This window comes from Mirounga leonina, unplaced genomic scaffold (genome assembly GCF_011800145.1).
Source record: "Mirounga leonina isolate KUSES-001 unplaced genomic scaffold, KU_Mleo_1.0 Mir_115, whole genome shotgun sequence".
Lineage (NCBI taxonomy): Eukaryota > Metazoa > Chordata > Mammalia > Carnivora > Phocidae > Mirounga > Mirounga leonina.
In genome coordinates, this window is record NW_023270268.1 from 62,066,131 (window position 1) to 62,088,296 (window position 22,166).

General features: G+C 40.1%; 1 protein-coding gene and 1 pseudogene across 6 annotated transcripts in view; both read right to left on the reverse strand.

Annotated features, from left to right (window-relative positions):
- PHC3 (polyhomeotic homolog 3) overlaps nucleotides 1-16,004 on the reverse strand; it is a 74,132-nt gene extending 58,128 nt beyond the window's left edge. For 5 of the 6 annotated variants that reach the window (XR_004677978.1, XM_034998740.1, XM_034998727.1 and 2 more), the window contains exons 1-4: nucleotides 15,934-16,004; nucleotides 12,863-13,028; nucleotides 8,496-8,651; nucleotides 7,303-7,380 (exon numbers count right to left, since the gene is read on the reverse strand). Coding sequence is in view for 5 of the 6 variants with exons in the window: in XM_034998740.1 (XP_034854631.1) it covers nucleotides 7,303-7,380; nucleotides 8,496-8,651; nucleotides 12,863-13,028; nucleotides 15,934-15,947 (414 nt within the window). In the remaining variant the exon portion in view is untranslated. Of the gene's footprint in view, nucleotides 1-7,302; nucleotides 7,381-8,495; nucleotides 8,652-12,862; nucleotides 13,029-15,634; nucleotides 15,895-15,933 lie in introns of those variants that run through there. The other variant, XM_034998726.1, reaches the window with a different exon arrangement.
- A 4,165-nt stretch (nucleotides 16,005-20,169) lies between these two features.
- LOC118006189 lies at nucleotides 20,170-20,862 on the reverse strand (annotated as a pseudogene).
- Nucleotides 20,863-22,166: the final 1,304 nt, after the last annotated feature.

Below are 22,166 nucleotides of genomic sequence, written 5' to 3' on the forward strand. Positions count from 1 at the left end.
GTCCCGGGATCGAGTCCCGCATCGGGCTCCCTGCTCAGCAGGGAGTCTGCTTCTCCCTCTGACCCTCCTCCCTCTCATGCTCTCTGTCTTTCATTCTCTCTCTCTCAAATAAATAAATAAAATCTTTAAAAAAAAAAAAAAAACAAAATGCAGAATACTGTGTTTCCAGCGTATAAAAAAAAAGTGTTAACACATATACACACATTTCTTTATGCTATATATGTCCATAACACATAGGTAAAGATACGGAGGGATATCCAGCAAACTGAGGAGTCAGAAGGACTGAAGAGGACTGAAAGAAGGCTGAAGGGGACTTAACACTTTTTCACGTTTCCTGTATTATTGGAGTATTTTACAAGAATGCACTAAAGCAGGGCGCCTGACTGGCTCAGTCGGTTGAGCGTCTGCCTTCGGCTCGGGTCATGATCCCAGGGCTCTGGGATCGAGCCCTGCGTTGGGCTCCCTGCTCAGCAGACAGCCTGCTCCTCCCTCTGCCTCTCATGAATAAATAAATAAAATCTTAAAAAAAAAAAATTACATTTTTAAAAATCCTTGATTAAAGTACCTCCTAAAATAGGTAAGAGGATGAGGACATTAGCAATAGACCACTGAGAATGACTAGTTATAAGCAAGTAATCTTCTCTCAGAAAAAACTTATAATGGATTCATTTGATATGTGGATCTGATTGAGACATTTTTAGAGAAAAGCAAACATTTTTAAGGTTCTTGATCTAAAAAACCACCTCACTGACCCAGTAAGTGTACTCTTAGGAAATTTTTTAAAAACAAGTAACTACATATATGTATACAAAAATATATAACAGAATATCCAATGCAGGTTTACTTATAATAGCAAAATTTCTAATACAGTCATGTGGGGGTTAGGGCTTCAACACATGAACTTTGCGGAGATGCAATTCAGTGTGTAACACCCTCTATTGAACCTTCTCCTTGATCTAGACCCAGGGTTATCTGGGTGAAAAGAGTAATAAAAACCATGTAATTAGACAACTGAATTTTACACAGAAGAAAACTGGGGTATAAATGACTAAGGAGGCTAAATGACTTGCCCTAAGTCATGCTACCAGTCAGTCACAGAATGAGGACTAGAACCCATGTCCCTTATCTCCTCCGTTCTACCAATCTTTCATGATAACCCAGAATTGGTAGTAATCATGTAATTTTTCTTAGGACTTGAGTTTTCAATGAGATGCACAAGACATCACTAATCACCAGACCTCCACATGAACTCCAAACTCATATATCCAATGTTTACTCAACATCCACCACAAAGAATGTCCAAAACTGAACTCCTGATTTTCTTCTCCAACACCTGCTTTGTCAGGTCCTTCCAGATGTTCAGGCCAAAATACTAGTTATCCTTGACTCGTCACCCTTCCTCACATCTTTGATTCAATCCATCAGCATACCCTATTAGCTCTACTTTTAAAACATATAAATTTCTATAATAAAATATTGTTAAAAAAAAAATCTAGAATCTGGCCAACAACTTTTCACCACATCTACTGTCACCATCATGGTGCAAGCCACCAATCTCTCTTGGATTACTACAAGAATCATTTAACTGGTCTCCCTGCTTCTATCTTTGCCCCCTAGAACCTAACACTGTCACTAAGTTAAAACCTGAGATCATGTGACTTCCCTACTGAAATAGCTTTCTAACAGCTTCCCAACTCGAGTAAAAGAGTTTTATAATCTCCTCATGATTGGATTACAATTACCTCTCTGTCATCTCTAACCATACTCCCACTCTCTCATTCTACTCCAACCACAATACCCTCCTTTCTGTTCCTTCAGCATGTTTGCCTCCCTGGCCCTCCTTCAAATACCATCTTTATTAGCAATGCCTTCCCTGACCACCCTAGTTAGAACAGCAAATTCCCTCATCCCATTCCCTTTTCTTGCTTTATTCTTCTTTATAGCACTTACCATCTGACATATACCAGTTTACCATCTGTCTATCCTTAGCTCCGTAAGAACAGAGAGTTTGTTGTGTTGCTGTGTTCCCAGTACCTAAAGGGTTTTGGCACACATTAAATGCTCAATAAATGTATGTTGTATGAATGACTGAATGTATGAATGAAAAAAATCATAAAACTAACTGGACTTCAAAAGCTCATCTTGTCTAGCACCATAACTATATGTGATAGAAAGCTATCACAAACAAGGTCTTTCCCTTTTTGACTAAATAGTACAGTGAATTAAACTCAAAACATCTGGGATTAATGTAGACTCCAGGACCAAAAAACAACAAAGAAAAAGAAAGGGAATGAGATACAAACAGCCCTTGAGTCATTTAGAGACTTATGATTGCAATTTTCAGCTATATAATCCTTTCCAGCTGAAAATGCCCAATGATGTAAAAGCATATAGAGAATGACAGCACATCACCTACATTAAAATAAAATTAACCATAGGCCTATCTATTTACATTTATGTGTAGAAACACACAGTAATAAAATAGGAAAGTTTCACACAAAACTTTTTCATGGCAAAAGGGACTACTGAAAAGGGATGTCCCTTTTACTCCACACATTTGTAGTGTCTCTCCCTTAGACAACAAGAGTATATTCACGTTTTATTTAGGCAATATAAAAATTAACAAAATAGGGGCACCTGGGTGGCTCAGTCAGTTGAGTGCCTGCCTTCGGCTCAGGTCATGATCCCAGTGTCCTGGGATTGAGCCTCGAGTTGGGCTCCCTGCTGAGCAGGGAGCCTGCTTCTCCCTCTCTGCCCACCCCCCCACCCCTCGCCTACACACGCACGCGCCCTCTCTCTCTCACTCTCTCTCAAATAAAATCTTAAAATTAACAAAATAAAGCTCTTCAACTTGCTTCCTCAGAGATAATCACTGATTAACAATTTGTTGTGTATTATAGATTTTCTTCTTGAATAATCAGGCAGATATATAATTTTTTATGAAGTTAAGTGACAGGAATTCTGTTTCCAGAAAGATGGAACAGACATACTTTTCCCTATTCCTTCCTCTAAATACAACTAAAAACCCTAGATGTAACATATATAATAAGCATAAGATCCCGAAAGATGGAGAAAAGCAGACTGGCTAGGGACCTCAGAACACACAGAACCATGTGGTTGTGAGCTCCCTGGGTTTTCCTTTTGTCTTATATAAGCCAAACTTAGAGCTGAAAACGTCTGTAACTCAGAAACACAAATGGGTGCAAACAAACAAACAAAAGCCCCAAAAGAAGCCTGCTCTTTCTAGCCAAAGGAACAAGAAAGAGACTTCCTAGCAACATAGAGAACTTTTAGACAGTTGCTCTACTCCAGCCAAATACCACAGAAAACACTGTGGCCCCACCCACACCAGCAAAGACTTCCACCTATACCCAACTCCCCTAATCCCTCCAGTGGATAAGCATCAGAGAAGGTGAAAAGAGAGACAGGACTTTTGTCCCAGTCATGCAGGAGTAGACTACCACGACCAAACCACCCCACCCCTAAGGTGTATCAGTGGAGACCAAGTGGGGAGCCATAACATGGCACTCTTATTCCCTCCCCCACCCTGTTCAGCCAGGGACGCATCCATGGAGGTCTAGTGAGGAGCCAGAACTCACACCCACTCAACAATTATGAGAAGCACCCTCTCAGATGTCAATGGAGACCAAATGGATAACCTGGACTTCTACCCTCAGACAGTTATTAAGGAGTTGGCACACATTCCCTTTCAGAAGCCAGCCAAAACACAAAGTTTAAATATGATCCATAGTCTCATAATATAATACTCAAAATGATGAGGTTTCAGAAATCACTTATACCAAGAACCAGAAAGACCAAAGCTGAATAAAAAAGACAATCAATGGGGTGACTGGGTGGCTCAGTGGTTAAGCGTCTGCCTTCGGCTCAGGTCATGATCCCAGCGTCCTGGGATGGAGCCCCGCATCGGGCTCCCTGCTTGGCGGGGGGGCCTGTTTCTCCCTCTCCCTCTGCCCCTGCTTGTGTTCCCTCTCTCACTGTGTCTCTCTCTGTCAAATAAATAAATAAAATCTTTAAAAAAAAAAAAAAAGATAGTAAGTAGATGCCAACACCAAGATGAAAGAGATATGATAATTGGATAGATTTTAAAGCAGTCATCATAAAAATGCTTTCAACAAGCAACATGAGCCCACTTGAATGAAAAAGCAAAATCCCTCAGCAAACAGAAGATATAAGAACCAAATGGAAATTTTAGAACTGAAATATAGAATAACCTAAATAAATAACTTAATGAGATCATACTATACATTTTTGCTTTTTTCACTTAATACCTAATGAAAATTTAAGTCTCTCTGTATACACACATAGAGCATTTTTATTAGCTATAGTATTCCTCTGTATGAATTAACTATAATCTTCAATTAATGGGCACCTATTTATATTGCTTATAATTTTTCACTATTACAAACCATACATATTTGCATAATTATGTCATTTTTACATGAGTATGTCATAATTATCTATTTTTAGTAAATGACATCACTAAAAATAAGTGATAAGTGAATGTGAATGCACAATTTAAATTTTCATACACGTTGTCAAATAATCCTCCAGAAAAGTTGCACCAAATACATTCCCACTGATAGCGTATGAGTGTATCTACTTTTTCACATCCTTGCCAAAAATGGTTATTGGGTCAATGTTTTTCCTTGTTTTCTAATTTGAGAGATATCATTGTTATTTTTACATACATTTCTTTATTACTAATATGGTAAATACATTTTCACATGTTTAAAACCCAGAAATAGTCTTTCTTTTGAAAATTACCAGTGCAGGTCTTTTGTGAATTCTCACTGTTTATCTCACCACTATAAAAGATTCCTTGTTATTTCACAAATATAACTGGTTGACCTACAAGGTACAAAAATATTTTCAACCATTTTGTGTTTTTTAACTTTGTTGATGCTTTAATTGGTTTAGATTTCATTTTGACAAATCAAATTGAACTAAATCTAAGTCCTGTTCAGTTAAAGTACAGAGACATCACCTAAACACACAGTCCCAACTAGTTTTAGAGCCAAACAATCATGAAACCACCCCTCTCACTACTAATCAGTGTCTAGAATTAGTCTTTCTGTTTTAATGAGAGGAAAGAAGAGGATGCTGGCATCCACTATTTACCTATATATTCAATTAACAACAGCCTTCTCCAGTTTCCCCAGGTCATAATGATTGGACTTCTGACTGTTTAATAATATTCCATTTCCCCACTGGGATCCCACTCCTACTCTAAACCCAAGTCTATCTAGCTGATGACTTGACAACCTACCTTCTAGTCCTTTTTCTACTGGAGGCTGGACCCTTCCCCATGGGCTTTCACTGTTAATCTGGAACCCTACCTCGAAATAACCAAAACTCTGAAAACTACTAGACTGCCACCTAACATGGGTCATTAGTATCATTACCTAGAGATTTCTGCTACCATGTTCTGCTCCTCTTTTGGAGACTGACGCATATCCACTAAGCTACCTTGGTATCATAATTTGGACAGCTAGTCAACTCACTTGAGCTATTATTATTCAGCTGGGATAGAAAATGAAGCAATGCATTTCTTTTTTTTTTTCCTGGACATCTGTTTTCCCTGCTTACTTCTTTTCCCCCACGAACCAGTCACAGGTTCTGGCATACTTTATCATACAAGGCTGCCTGGTTTATGACAAGCAGCACTAACATCATCATAAAAAATAAACACAATCACTGGAATTATAATTTCTGTGAAAGTCAAATACATAAAATCATAATGAGAAAAAAATAGTTTAAAAGGATACCTTTTTAGTAATTTGAAAAAATTCGAAAACACCTCTCTTTATACATACATACTCTGTTATTCCAGTATTTCATAGAATAAAAAAATTGTCTATAATTTTTTTTAAAGATTTTTTAATTTATTTGACAGAGAGAGAGAGAGAGAGAGAGAGAGCACAAGCAAGGGAAGCAGCAGGCAGAAGGAAAGGCAGAAGCAAGCTCCCCCAGGAGCAGGGAGCCCGATGTGGGGCTTGATCCCAGGACCCCAGGATCATGACCTGAGCTGAAGGCAGTCGCTTAACCAACTGAGCCACCCAGGCACCCCTATAATTTTTTTAACCAGACCACAAATGTTTATCAGTGCTTGCCTTAACTACCAACGTATTAAAGACAGAGATGACATCAATAACCATAATTATAGTATTAATGCTTAGGGCTAGATTATACTACTTAAATTTTTCATTTTCTTCAGTCTAACATTTTCAAGTCATAAATAATTTCTTAACTAATTTTATTTATATTCCAGGATACTTTCATGCTAAAAAAGAACAGAATTTTTTAATTAACAATGTCATGGCTCGGGGCACCTGGGTGGCTCAGATGTTTGAGCGTCTGCCTTCGGCTTAGGTCATGATCCTGGGGTCCTGGGATAGAGCCCCACATTGGGATCCCCGCTCAGAGGGGAGTCTGTTTCTCCCTCTCCCTCTGCCCTTATCCCCCTGCTCATGCTCTTTCTCTATCTGTCTCAAATGAATAAATAAAAAAAAATGTCATGGCTCAGTTAAGTGTCCAACTCTTGATTTCGGCTCAGGTCATGATCTCAGGGTTGTGAGATCGAGCCCCAAAACAGGCTCAGCAATGGGCGTGGAGTCTGCTTAAGAGTCTCTGTCTCCCTCTCCCCTGCCTCTCCCCTGCCTTTCTCTCGCCCTCCAATTTGAAATTACATCAAAATAAAAAGTTAAGCAAGTATTACCATGCCTGCAAATTTCTTTTAACTGGAAAACTTTGCACAATTTCCCAGTATATATGTCAAATCAGATTTACTCCTTTCTCAAAATAAATTACATTATCGTGGATGCATACTTGTAAATTTGGTCAAGATAAGTACATAAGCTGAAAAGTAATAATTTCTAAAATGTGAGGTGCCCAGAAAAAGCTAGAAACATTTAGACGTCTACCAAGGGTTAACATTCTTTAGTATATCATAGTAAATGCATGGCCTAATACCCCTTGCAATGTGTATTTCAGGCTTTCAATACACACTGAAAACTGCAATCATTTTGAATCACATCAGATCTGAACAAAATCAGTAGGAAAACATGTATAAGAAATAATACGAAAACGTTTTTTTTAAGACTCAGATTTTCAGAAGCTTAACATTAGTTCTGAATTCTTGAAACTTACCATTTCTATTTCTAGGCACTTATTACTTAAGTAGCAATCAACAAATCACAATAGCAACTTTGTAAATAGTAACAGTTTACTTTTGGAAAACTTAATTAAAATTTTTAAATCCAGGAAAAAAATTAGGGCACTTACAGATGTCTGAGACATACTTGACTGTTGTGTGACACTTCCTGTGGGGGATGTAGATGGTCTTCCACTGGATAAACTTGCCTAAAATAATAAGATCTTTATAATAGATCTATAAGAATCTGAAGTTAAAAGCTTTTGGTACCAGGATACCACAAAACCACGATAAAAGTCAAAATGTCTACATTATAAACCAATCCATTTCACAGTCACCATAGATTAAGCTTTGGCCAAACAGATTAAGAAGAAAATAAAAAGCTGAATGATAAAAACAGAGGATCCAAAGGCTAATCTTATTTTAATGGCTGCACTCATCATCAGTTTTACTCATCAATTCTCTGTCTTCTTTGAAGTGGAACCACCATTCCAACATTATGAAAAAGAAATTGGAGCTACACGGAGTACCAGTTGGTTTCAGTTTCCTAACTTGTATCATGAACATGAGGTTATTTAAAATTACACTACGAAAAAGCAGCAACAGCTGGGGATGTGTTTCTAACAGAAATAACTCTTTTTCAGGTTTAGTCAACTGAGATCCTTCTCTAATAAGAAGATTTAAGATTAAATCTCACATATGGTTTTATTTAAATAAACAGAATAATGAAAATCTTTTTTTAAAAAAGCATTTAATCAAAATTATCCTGTTATCAGTAGGAAAAGTATGTGTGGACATTAGAAAGGTGCATGGATACATATTTTAGATAGAAAATTTCTGGACTGATACATATTAAACAGTGGCCATGACTGAAGAATGAAAAACAGTAGTGAGTCTGGAAAAGGAACACCTCCACTTTACCTCTTATAAACAATTTTATACAGTTTGATTTTTTTAATGAATGTAAATTACTTACATTAAAAAAAACCCTTTTTTCATTGAAATGTAAATACAAATCATGTAACCCAAAGTATTCACTGTTGTACCTAGAATTTTATACACAAATTCGTGACACTAGCATAGTATTTCTGCAATGCCGATAAAAAGCAGTGGCGTAAAAGCTAGTGACAGAGTACCATATAAAACAGCCATATTTTTTAAATTAACTGCTACTTGGCCACCTATTAATTTAATTTCTTTAAGAAAAAATAATCACAGCACATTTGAGAATTGTGAAATAATACCCAATGTATTTATTTTCAGTAATTATCTGCAAATAATGTCAACTTTAGTCTCACAAATTCTTAATTTATTTCAGTCTCACCTGAACAGCAGCAAGGCTCTGAAGCTGGGAGCTGCTTAAGTGCTGCTGCTGAAGAGCTGCGGTGTGTAGCATCAAGTGCTGCTGCTGAGCCGCGTACATCTGCTGAAGGTACTGAGCAGCTGAGCTGGGGGGGCGATGCAAGGCCTGCTGGATCACCTGTGACGAGCCAATTGCACGAAGGTCAAACCATGATCTTAACATTAATCTTAATCATAAAATAAAGTATAACAAAACTGGCAGTTGAAAACTTCACTACTGTAATAGTCAATGTCAAGTTTATTAACACAGTTCTCTCCTAGTTACATATCACTGAGATTCACTATTCTACACAAATTAAAACCACCCAAAGAGGCAATTCAGAAAAGAAAAAAAGCCAAACAAGCACTTGAAAAGATCTTCAATCTCATTAGTAGTCAAAATTTACAAATTAAAACAAGATACTATTTTCCAACTTTCAGATGAATGAAGATTTTTTTTTTTTTAAATTTGATTTATGGGGCGCCTGGGTGGCTCAGTTGGTTGAGCGACTGCCTTCGGCTCGGGTCATGATCCTGGAGTCCCGGGATCGAGTCCCGCGTCGGGCTCCCTGCTCGGCGGGGAGTCTGTTTCTCCCTCGGACCCTCCCCCCTCTCATGTGCTCTCTTTCTCATTCTCTCTCTCTCAAATAAATAAATAAAATCTTTAAAAAAATAAAAATAAAAATAAAAATAAAAATTTGATTTATTTGATAGAGAGAGAAACAGAGAGAGCAGGAACACAAGCAGGGGGAGTGGGAGAGGGAGAAGCAGGCTTCCCGCTGAGCAGGGAGCCCGATGCGGGGCTCAATCCCAGGACTCTGGGATCATGACCTGAGCCGAAGGCAGACGCTTAACGACTGAGCCACCCAGGTGCCCCAGATGAGTAAAGATTTCAAAGAGTATTACCACTAAATGGGAAAACAGATACTCCCATACAGTGTTAGTAAGAATATAAATTGGTATAACTATTTTAGATAAAACTTAGTTGAATTCCGGGCTTGGGTGTAGAGAGGAGTATACATAACCCTGCAGTCGTTACAAATAGTAACACAGAGGTGCCTGGGTGGCTCAGTCAGTTGAGGGTCTTTTTTTTTTTTAAACAGATAATGTATTATTTGTTTCAGGGGTACAGGTCTGTGATTCTGCCTCTTGATTTCAACTCAGGTCATGCATGATCTCAGGCTCATGAGATTGAGCCCTGTGTCTGGCTCTGCACTGGGCACTGAGCCTGCTTAAGATTCTCTCTCCCTCTCCCCCATCCTCCCCAACTCTCTCTCTCTCTCAAAAAAAAAAAAAAATAGTAATGTAGATCAATGCTGCCCAATATAGCAGCCACTAGCCACATGTGTCTCCTGAGTACTTACAAATGTAGCTAACGCAACTAAGAAAATCAGTTTTTAATTTTACTAAATTTTAATATAAAGAGCCACACATACCTAGGAGTTACTGTGTATGGAATACAGACGTATCTACATTTATCAACAAGAACAAAAATTCCCAAATATATCATTAGGTGAAAAAAGCAGATTACTAAATAGTGTATAACATACCATTTTTATATTAAAATATTTTAAAGAATATTCAGAAAAACATTAAAAGACTACCAACAGGTAACTAGATTCAAGGTGATTTTTACCTTCTCATTTGTACTTTTCTTTAAACGTCTGAAAAACATCTGAGTAGTATTATATTAATAATCACATAAAATTATAACGCTGTTTCATGTTTTAAATTATTAAATGACTTTTTTAGATGTTTTTTAAGTGTCAGATTCCTTTCAACATAGACTAAAACTATTCTAACTAAAAAGAATTCCTGAAAAAGTGTAAATTACTGTCAATATTTGTTAATGAAATATAAAATCTGAGCCTGAAACTTCATAAATAAATGTAAAAAAGTCAAGTATTCTAAAAACAGAGAAAAATCCTTTATCTGTCCAAACCCGTAAGTCAGACTACACCAGTCCTCTGCAACCATGTCCCAAAGTCATATCATGCCCACAGTGACTATGAAACAGCACAGAACCCTAATCTGAGCACCAACCCACAGTTTTCAGAGCTAAGAGAGTAATAGAGCCATAATCCTACAGCTTGAGGTCTGAGTCAGGACACCATGAACCACAAAGAAATGAATCTCTTCCTCCAAATTCCAAGAAAACATATTTCCCTGTGTTTACTTTCATGTATTCATATCTCATCTCTCCAACTACAGATTACTAAACCTGCTACAGACTCTTGTCACAAAATCAATGTAGGCTTTTGACCCCTAGTTGCAGAAGACTATAGACCAGCATTAAGTGATTTAGAATTAGAACAGTATGTCTTTTTGGTCAGGTAAATCTATATATGCTCTTTAAATTACATAACAAAACTAAAATCAAACATTTTAGTTCAATGAAATGAATAATCTATTTGACACATTTTTGGCAGAGTGTAGTTATTTCTTCTATTGTCAGCATAGTCTTTCATTACCATTCAACCATACACTCATGGGAGAGACTCTTTAAATACAAGTTAAAGGTACAACACACTGTTCTTTTATTATTCCTCTAAAGAAATGAAGAGGGCAAACAGAATTCACAGGGCTGAAAAAGAATGCTGGAAGGTATTAAAGAACTCCTTAGGTAATTCAATAAATACTGATTTGATTACATTTTAGGGGAAGCATTTATATGACCTCATTAGAACTAGTGTTAGTGCTATTTGTGAGATACATGTATATCTACACACTTCCATTTATTAACATATCCAGCTGAGGTAAAAACTAGAGATCAAAATGGCACATTAAAATACCACATTATCTGTATGCTCAAAGATCTAGATACTCTTTCCTATGTCCTTTTCCTCAAAGAAAGCTGAAGAACATTAAAAACACATTCCTCATTCCAGTTTGAACTTTTGCTGAACTGACTCAGTCTCCCAACAATTCTGATTCCACCCCATGGTAACTTCAGAATCCTAAACAACAGAGCAGTTAAATAGCAATGGAGTGGAGAGAGGAATATGTTGCAAACAATAAGTTATTTTCAGAGTAGAATGAAATTATGGAGATCATAGAGAGAGTAAGCAGGTATAATGAAAAAAATAAAAACTCAGCGTGATTAAAGGCACAACTCTAAAACCAGACAATCTACTCGCTATATGAATTTAGGAAAAGTTATTTAACCCATTTAAAACACCGGTTTTCCCACTTGTAAAATGGAGATAATAATAGTATCTATTTCATAGAGGTCTGGTGAGGATTAAAAGAGATAATCCACGTAAAGCATTCATCAAATGCTTGGCACATACCAACTGTTCAATAAATATTAGCTATTATTATTGACTGGGCATATATATTGTGCTCCACACAGTTCTAATGCTTCCTTTTATCCCCATAACTGGGGCGCCTGGGTGGCTCAGTCAATTAAGGCTCTGATTCTTGGTTTTGACTCAGATCATGATCTCAGGGTCGTGAGATTAAGCCCCCCACGACCAGTTCGCATGCAGCTGGGAGTTCCACTTGGGATATTTTTCTCTCTCTCTACCTCCCCCTTTGCCCCTCCCCTCACTTGAGCTCATGCACTTGCTCTCTCCCTAAAATAAATAAATAAAATGAATAAAGTATTTTTTAAAAATCCTCATAACTAAGGAACTAGGTGGTCTCACCCTCATTTTATAGTTTCCTGATGTGCAGAGATCACGCCCCTCAGCCAACACTACATAGCTACTAATGATTAAGAAAATGGAATTCGAACACAGAGCATATCAGACTGCAATGCCCATGCCCTTTTTATGCAATACCATATTGTCTCAACCTCCGTTATTATAAAGATTAATTTTCTCAACCAAGTGAAGACCTAAAACTTTTCCTAGTTAAATATTCCTCCCCCCTAGTTAAATATTCCTTCCCCCTCTGCCCCTAGGAGCTTTTAAATGGATCCTCCTACTTAGGTTCTTAGGCCACTTGAGCTTAAAATGTACCTCTTAACACATCTACAGACCTGAATAGATCTTCTTAAGTCTCTATTTTGGGTTCAAATACAAAAGAACCCAGAAAAACCTAGAGCCATTCTGCACATTAAGGCTGTGGGTTGAGTGTCTCCACATTGCAGCAGCACCTAAAGACCTTCCAATTATAATTGTCCTGACCTATCATTTTATAAGCCACATGCTGACAAATATAAGCCCTCTCAATAGAATGATAATTAAATAACTTTTTGATTATTTCAAACATTAACAACCCTAACTGTACTCATTTAGAGAATATCATGTGACTCATCTGAGGGTGTGAAACAATAGCTTCATCCGGCTTCAGAGAAAAGTAATGACATGCTAAGTCCCAGCCTACCCCTCATTCTAACTGAAATACCTGCACAGCATGGCGGTCCGAGCCACTGTAGACAGAGATCTGTGGCTGCTGCATTCGAGAGGAGGAGGTGGTGATGGTGGTGGTGGTAGTGCTGCTGGTTGTTGTCGACACAGAAGATGTGCCAGGGTTTGGCTCACTATCCATAGCTGTATTGTGGTCCTTGAATCTGTCAGATAACACACAGGATTTGCATTGGCAAAAGCATTATTTCATGGGCTTTAAAGAATATTTAATTATTTCAAAGAAATAATCAGCAACAATCTAAATTTTTAAGAAGACCCTCCTAAAATGGCATGGATCACACACAGTCACCATAAACACTTAGAAAGGAAAAGTACTTCACAAATATGTAGCACATTTGAAAATTAATCTCCACTAAATTTGCATTCAATTGATTCAGGATGTGCAACTTAAATAAATCCTGGCCTAAACTCTATCTTTCCATTATTGAAAGATAAGTGAAACCAAAACAGGTTTATAAGAGAATACTAAACTACCTAAAAAATAAATACTTAAGCAGCATCAGAGTACTTTAAAATATTTCTTTACATTCTTTTGCCCATATTACAAATTAAAGTAATTCTTATCTACACATTAAAATAGGATGCCTAAGGACTTGTTAATTGGCTTATTTCTGGTTACCATATGCACTCTGCTTTAAAAATATGTTCTCAGGGTGCCTGGGTGGCTCAGTCGTTAAGCATCTGCCTTCGGCTCAGGTCATGATCTCAGGGTCCTGGGATCAAGCCCCGCATCAGGCTCCCTACTGGGCGGGAAGCCTGCTTCTCCCTCTCCCACTCCCCTTGCTTGTGTTCCCTCTCTCGCTGTGTCTCTCTCTGTCAAATAAATAAATAAAATCTTTAAAAAATAAAATAAAAAATAAAAATATGTTCTCTTATTAAATAAGTTAATTTAAAAAATAATTCTTTTAAGGTTTTATTTTTTAAGTAATCTCCACATCCAACGTGGGGCTCTAAAGGGCACCTGGCTGGCTCAGTGGGTAGGGCATCCGACTCTTGATCTCAGGGTCATCCTGAATTTAAGCCCAACGTTGGGCACAGAACTTACATTAAAAAAAAAAAAGTAAAAATAGTAATTTTTTATTAACTCACACTGGCTTTTCCCTAACTAGTCTACAACATTGTCCTTACTACATCTAATAACTCTGGTTATACTTATCAGCAGATTACGCTGGGAAATCAGAGAAGCAGCTGATAACAATTTCTTTACACTTCTTTACAAAAACCTCTTTTCACAAAAAATTGCTCCAAATTCTGAAAACAACATAATTATGTCACTTTCCTCATGTATGAACAGTAAAGTTCATAAAGTATATTTTTGTACCAGGCTTTCTGATTCCTTCCCCTCTAATATTGCAAACTCACTTCATTATTGGGTATAAACTTCCACTTTACACTGAATCTCTACTTGAATATAGTCAAACAACATTGTATTTTAAGTCAATTCTGAAGGCCTCAGTACTGTTAGAAAGAAGAACTACAATGGCTTTTGTAGGGTTAGAAATGCACCAGAATGGTGAAATGCACACTTGAGAATACACCAGTTTTATCTGCCTTTCTTAACCCCTCTTTTCTTCTGAGAAACAAAATCTGACACACATCATATCAGCATCATTGACAAGAATGTAACAAGAACACTTCCTACTTCATGAAAAGACAAAGGAATTTGGCACTAATTGTGCATACATACGCCATTCCCATATGGTGTCCTTTTACGTACAAATATTCTTTGTTCTTTACATCATTTATGTAAATAGTACTTATATGCTCTTCAAGGAAGTAAAAAAAAAACTCAATTTAATAAAAGGAAAAGTGAAAGGAAAACAGGTGACTTCACTTTTCTGATTAGTAAATGACTCACACATCTTTATGCTTCTCTGGGGTTTTTTTTTTTTATAGTTTTTCAAACTGCCTTCCAATCATCAAATCACAGCATCATATGGTAACTGTTCAACATCATTCAGATTTAGTGGTAGATAAGGTAAACTTTTTACCAAATTACTGAACGTCTTAACACTTCTGAAACACGTAGCAGTAGCTGTGATATGCAAAAAGCCAGTTTAAATTCTGGTCCTTTTAGAGTGCTATTCTATGCAACCATGTCCTCAAACTCAAACCCCTGGGTAGATTTGTTCAGTAACAAACCAAAAATGGTCACAGATAATCCAAATTCTAGGCACAAGTCTAAACATCAATGAGTAGCACTGGCCAAACCATTGTATTGCATTTGGAGACTTAGCACAAAAGAACAATTTTGCTAACTCCACCGTCTGTGCGTAGTACAGTCTGCAAAACAGAGCTGGCAGTCCTGGTACACAAGCGGCCTACCCAGGAAACACTTAAGTTTGAGTAGCTAGCTACGGATACCATCACACACCGCCACACAAGAATATGGCCCTCTAAGGAGGCATCGACACTGCAGCCAGAGACCCAAGGGAAATAGGTCCTTCTATCTGGGGTGTTTTCTTCCTGGCCAGACCCGCAGGAACACGACCCCCCCACCCCCTCCACTCCAAGGCCCGCGCTGGGACACCTCCACGCCTCCCGGGGGAGGGCGGTGAGCAGCCTCGTCTCCGGTTCTCCCACCGAGGAGGAGCGGGGTGACGCCGGGGCGGGAAGGAGGGAAGCGCGAAGGAGGCCTGGCAGTGCCCGCCCAACCCTCCCCAGTCTCCGCGGGCCCCCAGCGCGGGCATCCGTGACAAGGCTGCCCGCGGGGCCCACTTGCAGGGATGACAGCGCCTGCGGCACCCACCGGGGCTCAGCTCCCGAAGACCGCAGCAATCGGGGTCCCTGGGGTGACTCTGCACGCAGAGCCCCGCCGATGTGGGATCAGACGGCGGAAGCGGCGCTCCCGCCTGGAGGTAACTAGACCCTTACAGTTGGCCTCCGCCCCCCGATTTGGGCCAAGCGGGATCCTCAACGCTAAGGAAGCTCTTGGGTATCCCTTTCCCTGCACTGCCCGCTAAAGAGCCTTGCGCTTTCCCCTTAGGGGACATGTCGCTGCCCCACTCGCCCCCCGGTTACGACATCAGTCACCAGCAAGTCACTCACTCCGCTTCCGCCATCTTCTCTCCTCCATCACTAACACGGGCTGCGCATGCGCCCCCCGGCAGCGAGCGGAGGGGCGGGGTCGACTCAGCCCTGGGGCCCCCGAGGTCACGTGGCGTCCTCGGTTTCCAATCCCCCCTCCCACGTGAGGCCTTGCTCGGTCTGCGAAGTGAGCAGGTTTCCCCAATTTAGACGCCAGTGTCTCCCGTCCAGCCCCTCGATCTCTCCTGCCTAAGGTCTTACTCTTGAGGTGGGGTCTGTAACCAAGATATAAAAAGTTCTGTTTAGACTGTTAAATTACAAATTTAAAGGACATCTCAAATATACGAAAGCCTATGTAAATTGCAGAGAGTGAGATGAAAAGAAAATACAACCAAGATTGGAAGCTTGAAGTTTCGGTGGGAAAGGAAATGCTGTGGTGGCTGCAGGGCTTGTTACCTGGGGCTCAGTGGAGTTGTGGGTCCAAACCAGCGGTTCCTCTCTCAGGCTCAAAGATAGTGTTCCAGACGCTGGCGAGGTTAAGGAATCACCCTGATTACCCTATGAATACCATTCGTGTCTAGGACGTGAATTTACTGAGCACTCGGTAGGGATTGCAAACTTGAATACCAGAGAGAATGAGCAGGAAAGGCCACCAGTTTGCTAATATGTTTTACGGTACAGTATATATGGCAAGTACTCTGAGGCAGAATGAGATAAACAAAGATGAGTATAAAAAGTCCCTGTCTTCCAGGAAGTCTTAATCTGGAGAGTGGAGAGAGGTTTGTAGAAATATCCGTGCAACGTAAGTGTTCTGAAACAGATCCATTAAGTGCTTTGGCAACCTTAAGTTCACAGAATAATCAATCTTTACTACCCTTAACAGAAAAAAAAAAAGTGTACTGATCACAAGCAATGTCTTCTTTTAGTATTTCTTAAGATAGTGGAACTGCACTAATTTCAAGACCTGAGAAAGGAAGTATTGATATAAATCCACCATAAAGTGTAATGTGGTCTAATGAAAAGTATACTTAATCTTAGAAATCTTGTGTTTCAGCTCTCCCTAGGGTAGGGAAAAGAATACTTCCAATGTAAACTTAATTGTCAGTTTACATCTTTTCCCCCACTCTGGGAACATGGGTTTTTTGTTTTAATTATTTATTAGAGAGAGAGACAGAGAGAGCACAGCAGTGGGGAGGGGCAGAGGGAGAGGGAGAAGCAGACTCCCCGCCAAGCTAGGAGCCCAATGTGGGGCTCGATCCCAGAACCCCAGGATCATGACCCGAGCCGAAGGCAGACGCTTAACCATCTGAGCCACCCAGGCACCACCCCCCTTGTTTTATTTTTTTAAAAGACTTTATTTTTTAAGTAATCGCCACACCTAACATGGGACTCGAACTCACAACCCCTAGATCAAGAGTTGCACACTATACCGACTAAACCAGTCAGGCACCCCTGAAAATGTGGCTTCTTTACCTTATTTTCCTCTCTGAGAGCAGTGCCTTTCGTACTACTCCTAGGAGAACTCCCTGAGAAAGTCCCCTTTGAAAAGTCCCTGTAGATACTTAAAAATAAGATATTACCACTTTTTCTTTCTTTTCTGACCTGCCCATATGATGTCATTGTCATTTGACTCTCAAGAATCAACTGTCCATTGGTATTGCTGAAATTTTTGCTTAGAGAAACAAAAGTGAAGAAAGCACAGTCTTTTTTTTTTAAAGATTTTTATTTATTTATTTGACACAGAGAGAGCGAGTGCACACACACAAGCAGGGGGAATGGCAGTCAGGGGAGAAGCAGGCTCCCCACTGAGCGAGGGGCCTGATGTGGGACTCGATCCCAGGACCCCGGGATCATGACCTGAGCCAAAGGCAGACGCTTAACCAACTGAGCCACCCAGAGGCCCCAAGAAAGCACAATCTTAAACCTAAAGATGGAAAGTGCATAATTCAAAGGAGTGTTTGGAATAAATGGGGCAAAATTGTTCCTTTCATCCGTCTTTTCCTTGAACATCTAAGGCCTATGTCTATACTGTCACCCAGTGAAGATCGGCTTTAAAACTCCAGATGGATGTTAGGTAAAGTCAGACCAGTATTGCTTTTTAGAACATTTCCAAACTCAATAGTTATTATAACATCAACCATTTCTACAGCGTTTTACTAAGTGCAGAGGATTTTCACAAACTCATTTACTCTTCGCAACAACCCTGTGATGTAATTAGCATCCTTCCCATTTAGCACAGAAGTATAGTGAGGTGATTAAGTACCCATGGTGTCTGTGCTCGAATGTACCAGATGCAGGGTTCTAATTTAAGCTTCCCATCTCCAAAGCCAAGTTGTTGTGTTTTTTTTTTTCTCACAGCAGCATTCAGCAAGCCACTGTGAGATATGTTAGAATTGAAAAAGTATGATAAGGGACTACTCTTGAGAAATTTATCATCACTTACCTGATCAGACAGAGGAAGGTGTTTTACTTCTTTGTGATTTCCTAAGGAAAGGATGTATATGGTGTGCTAGCCCGTTGAACTTCTTTCTAAAGTTTCCAGGAACCATTACCTTGGAGAAGTGCTAGGATCCTATTTGATTTTAGAAAAACCTCTCTAGCTTTGTGAAGAATGGATTGGAAGAAAATGAAAATGGACACATGGCAACTAACTGAGACACTGTATGAATCCTAAGAGAAATGGTAAAGCCTACAGGAGTGGAAGAAAGGGCTAGATTAAAATTTTAGTTCCTTAGTTGCATGAGTCACACATCAAGTGCTCAATAGTGACAACTATATTGTGCAGTGCAGATATAGAACATTTTCATCATTACAGAAAATTCTACTGGACAGTGCCAGTTTGGACTCTACTAGCAAACCACTATTTTTGCCTTAGTCAGTTGGTGCCACTTGTAACAAATACCATCGATTGGGTGGCTTAAACACCAAACAGTTATTTCTTACAGTTTTGGAGGCTGGGAAGTCCAAGACCAAGGTGCCAGCAGATTCAGTGTCTAGCGAGAACCCTCTTCCTAGTTTGCAGACAGCTCCCTCCTTGCTGTATCCTCACAGTGTATCAGACATGGGGACCATAGACATTTGGGCTACTTCTTCATGTAACCCACTTGTGCCTTCACGGCCTGCTGGGCCCTTTCCATTTGATGATGGAATTCTTCTATGCGCCCCCAACTTTATGGCTTAGAAAGTCAGATAATAGTTTATGATAGCTCAGGTCTCATGGTAACTGGGTGACCCATTCAGTCTCTACTGAGGCCCAGGAGCAGGCCAAGAGCTGGTTCTCAAAAGAAAAGTAGTTATTGGGGCACCTGGGTGGCTCAGTCGTTAAGCGTCTGCCTTCAGCTCAGGTCATGATCCCAGGGTCCTGGGATCGAGCCCCACGTGGGGCTCCCTGCTCGGTGGGAAGCCTGCTTCTCCCTCTCCCACTCCTCCTGCTTATGTTCCTGCTCTATCTTTCTCTCTGTCAAATAAATAAATAAAATCTTTAAAAAAGAAAAGAAGAGAAAAGAAGTTATCTGCAGAGGATGGTAGGGCTTTTTTTCCCCAAAATTCTTTTTTTTTTTTTTTTTTTTTTTTTTTGTAGCTAAAATTCTGGCCTCTTTATTGATCTTGGGTCATATATTTGGCTTGGAAACAACGTACAACAAATAGTTCCAATTAAGATATCACAAACTAGGGGCGCCTGGGTGGCTCAGTTGTTGGGTGTCTGCCTTCGGCTCATATCATGGTCCCGGGGTCCTGGGATCAAGCCCTGCATCGGGCTTCCTGCTCGGTGGGAAGCCTGCTTCTCCCTCTCCCACTCCCCCTGCTTGTGTTCCCTCTCTCGCTGTGTCTCTATTTGTCAAATGAATAAAATCGTTAAAAAATATATATATATCACAAACTAAATTTTTCTTCCAGATCTCTAAATGCTCATGGAGAGCCAACTTCCATGGTACATGGCACACAGCACAGACTTGAGAGTCTGGCCCACAGAAAATATCCATGTAAGCCAAACAAGAAAGATGCTATTTGCTTCTCATTACATAAACATTGCCTGAACTTATCTAACCAACAAACTTATTTTTCTAAAAATTAATCTGTGACTGAAAGTACTATCATGTTTGCTGGGTGCCATTCTCATTTGAATCATATCCAAAAAGTCTACAAATAACTCAGAACTAGAAAGTGGCCCAAGTGCTAAGGCTGTCTTTGGCTCTTGCTACAAAATAGTTGCCAGTCTAATTTGAATGTTTAAAAAGAATGACAGGAATTACAGGGTTCTTCTTGATTTCAAGAGAACTTCCCAGAAGGAGGTGGAGGACCAAGAAATCCACCTGCCTGCTTGGTGGCAGCTCGTGAAGGGGCAAGACCAAGAATCTTCTGGATGTTCTGTCGAATTGACATGGTACAGAGAATATACAGAAAAATGAAGGAACAGTCGGTGGTGTCATCCCCTAGCAGGTTTTGATGAGACAGTCCTTGGATATAGGAAAGGGGGTGAAAGGGAGCTTTGCCACCACTCTACCATCAAATATGGAATTGAACATTCCCATTAGGGCAGTAAAACAAAAGCCAATTGCAAACATGGATTTCATTCGGACCATGGATAGGTCTCTGTTGTTATTTTTCAGTTCCTCTTCTAGCCTCTCTATTTTCTTTTTTTGTTGTTGACCAGCTCACTCTGTTATTGTTTCCTTCTTCTTTTCCAGTTTTTTACTCTGTTTTTCCACCTCCGCTTTCAGTCTCTTGTACTTGTCTGTCCTGTAAACCAAGACCCAGGTTATACCCTCAGCAAGAAGAGCCGTGCACACGGAGATAAAAACGATGAGCAGTGTGTCTGCGAACATGGTGCTCATCTCGCGCTTTCCTCTCTGCACTCCCACCCGCCAGGGGGGAAGCACTTGAGAGCCTGCAAAAATTAAACGACAACGACTTCCCTGGATTTCTGGGCCACCGAGTAACACCCTCTGACAGACTAGAGTCCCCAAATTTCTAAGGGTCTGCACGGTGATTCACCTATAGGGGCCTATCAAAAACCTCAAACAGCATCCCCATCTGCAATATACACTTCAAGCACCATTGGATCTGCTGGATCATAAGACCTAAGTGGCAACGCAGCTTGCACAGCAGCCTGGACCTGTCACCGAGCCTTCTCTTGTTCTGGAACCCTACAAAACTAGCAGCTTTGTAGGTCACTCAGTAAATGGGTTGGAGTAAAACACCCAAATGAGGAGTATGTTGCCTCCAAAATCCAAGAGGCCCACTAGGCATTGTGCCTCGTTTTTGTTTGTAGGAGGCCAGATGCAACAATTCATCCTTCCCTTAAGAAGGGATATCTTGACATGCCCCATACCATTGGGCCCCTAGAAATGTCACTGAGGTAGAAGCCCCACAGTCTTTTTGGATTTATTTCCCACCCTGTGACATGCAAATGCCTTCCTAACAAGTCTAGAGTAGTTACTACTCCTTGCTTACTAAGTCCAATCAGCATAATATCATCGATGTAATGAACCAGTGTGATACCTTGTGGAAGGGAAAAGGGATCAAGATCTCTGGGAGCTAAATTATGGCATAGGGCTGGAGAGTTGGTATACCCCCAAGGTAGGACAGTGAAGGTGTACCGATGGCTTTGCCAGCTGAAAGTAAGTTGCTTCTGGTGGTCTTTACTAACAGGTATCAAGAAAGAAAAGCATTTGCCAGATCAATAGCTATGCAACAGGTAGCAGGGTGTGTGTTAATTTGCTCGAGCAAGGAAACCACATCTGGTACAACAGCTGCAACTGGAGTCACCACCTGGTTAAGCTCATGATAGTTCACTGTCATTTTCCAGGTTCCTTCTGTCTTCTGCCCAGGCCAACTAGGGGAGTTGAATAGGTCTGCGGTAGCAGTAATCTCTGCAATCCCTCCAGGAAAGGGCTATTGATTTTTGGCTTACTATTTTTCTAGGTAGAAGCAGTTTCAGGGCCTACCACTTGCCCTTTTCCACCATAACAGCCCTCATTCCACAGGTCAGGGAACCAATGTGGGGATTCTGCTGGCTGCTCAATATATCTATTCCAAGTATGTATTCCAGAACTGAAGAAAGAACCATAGGATAGAGTTGGAGACCAACTGGGCGCACAGTGAGACAGCCCTGAGACCAAATTCCACCAATCACCTGACCTCTGTAAGCCCCTCCTCTGGCTAATGGGCCTCAGTGACATTTGGGTCTCTTGGAATCAATGTTAGTTCAAAGCCATTGTCCAGTAGTCCCCAAAGGGTCTGATTATTTCCTT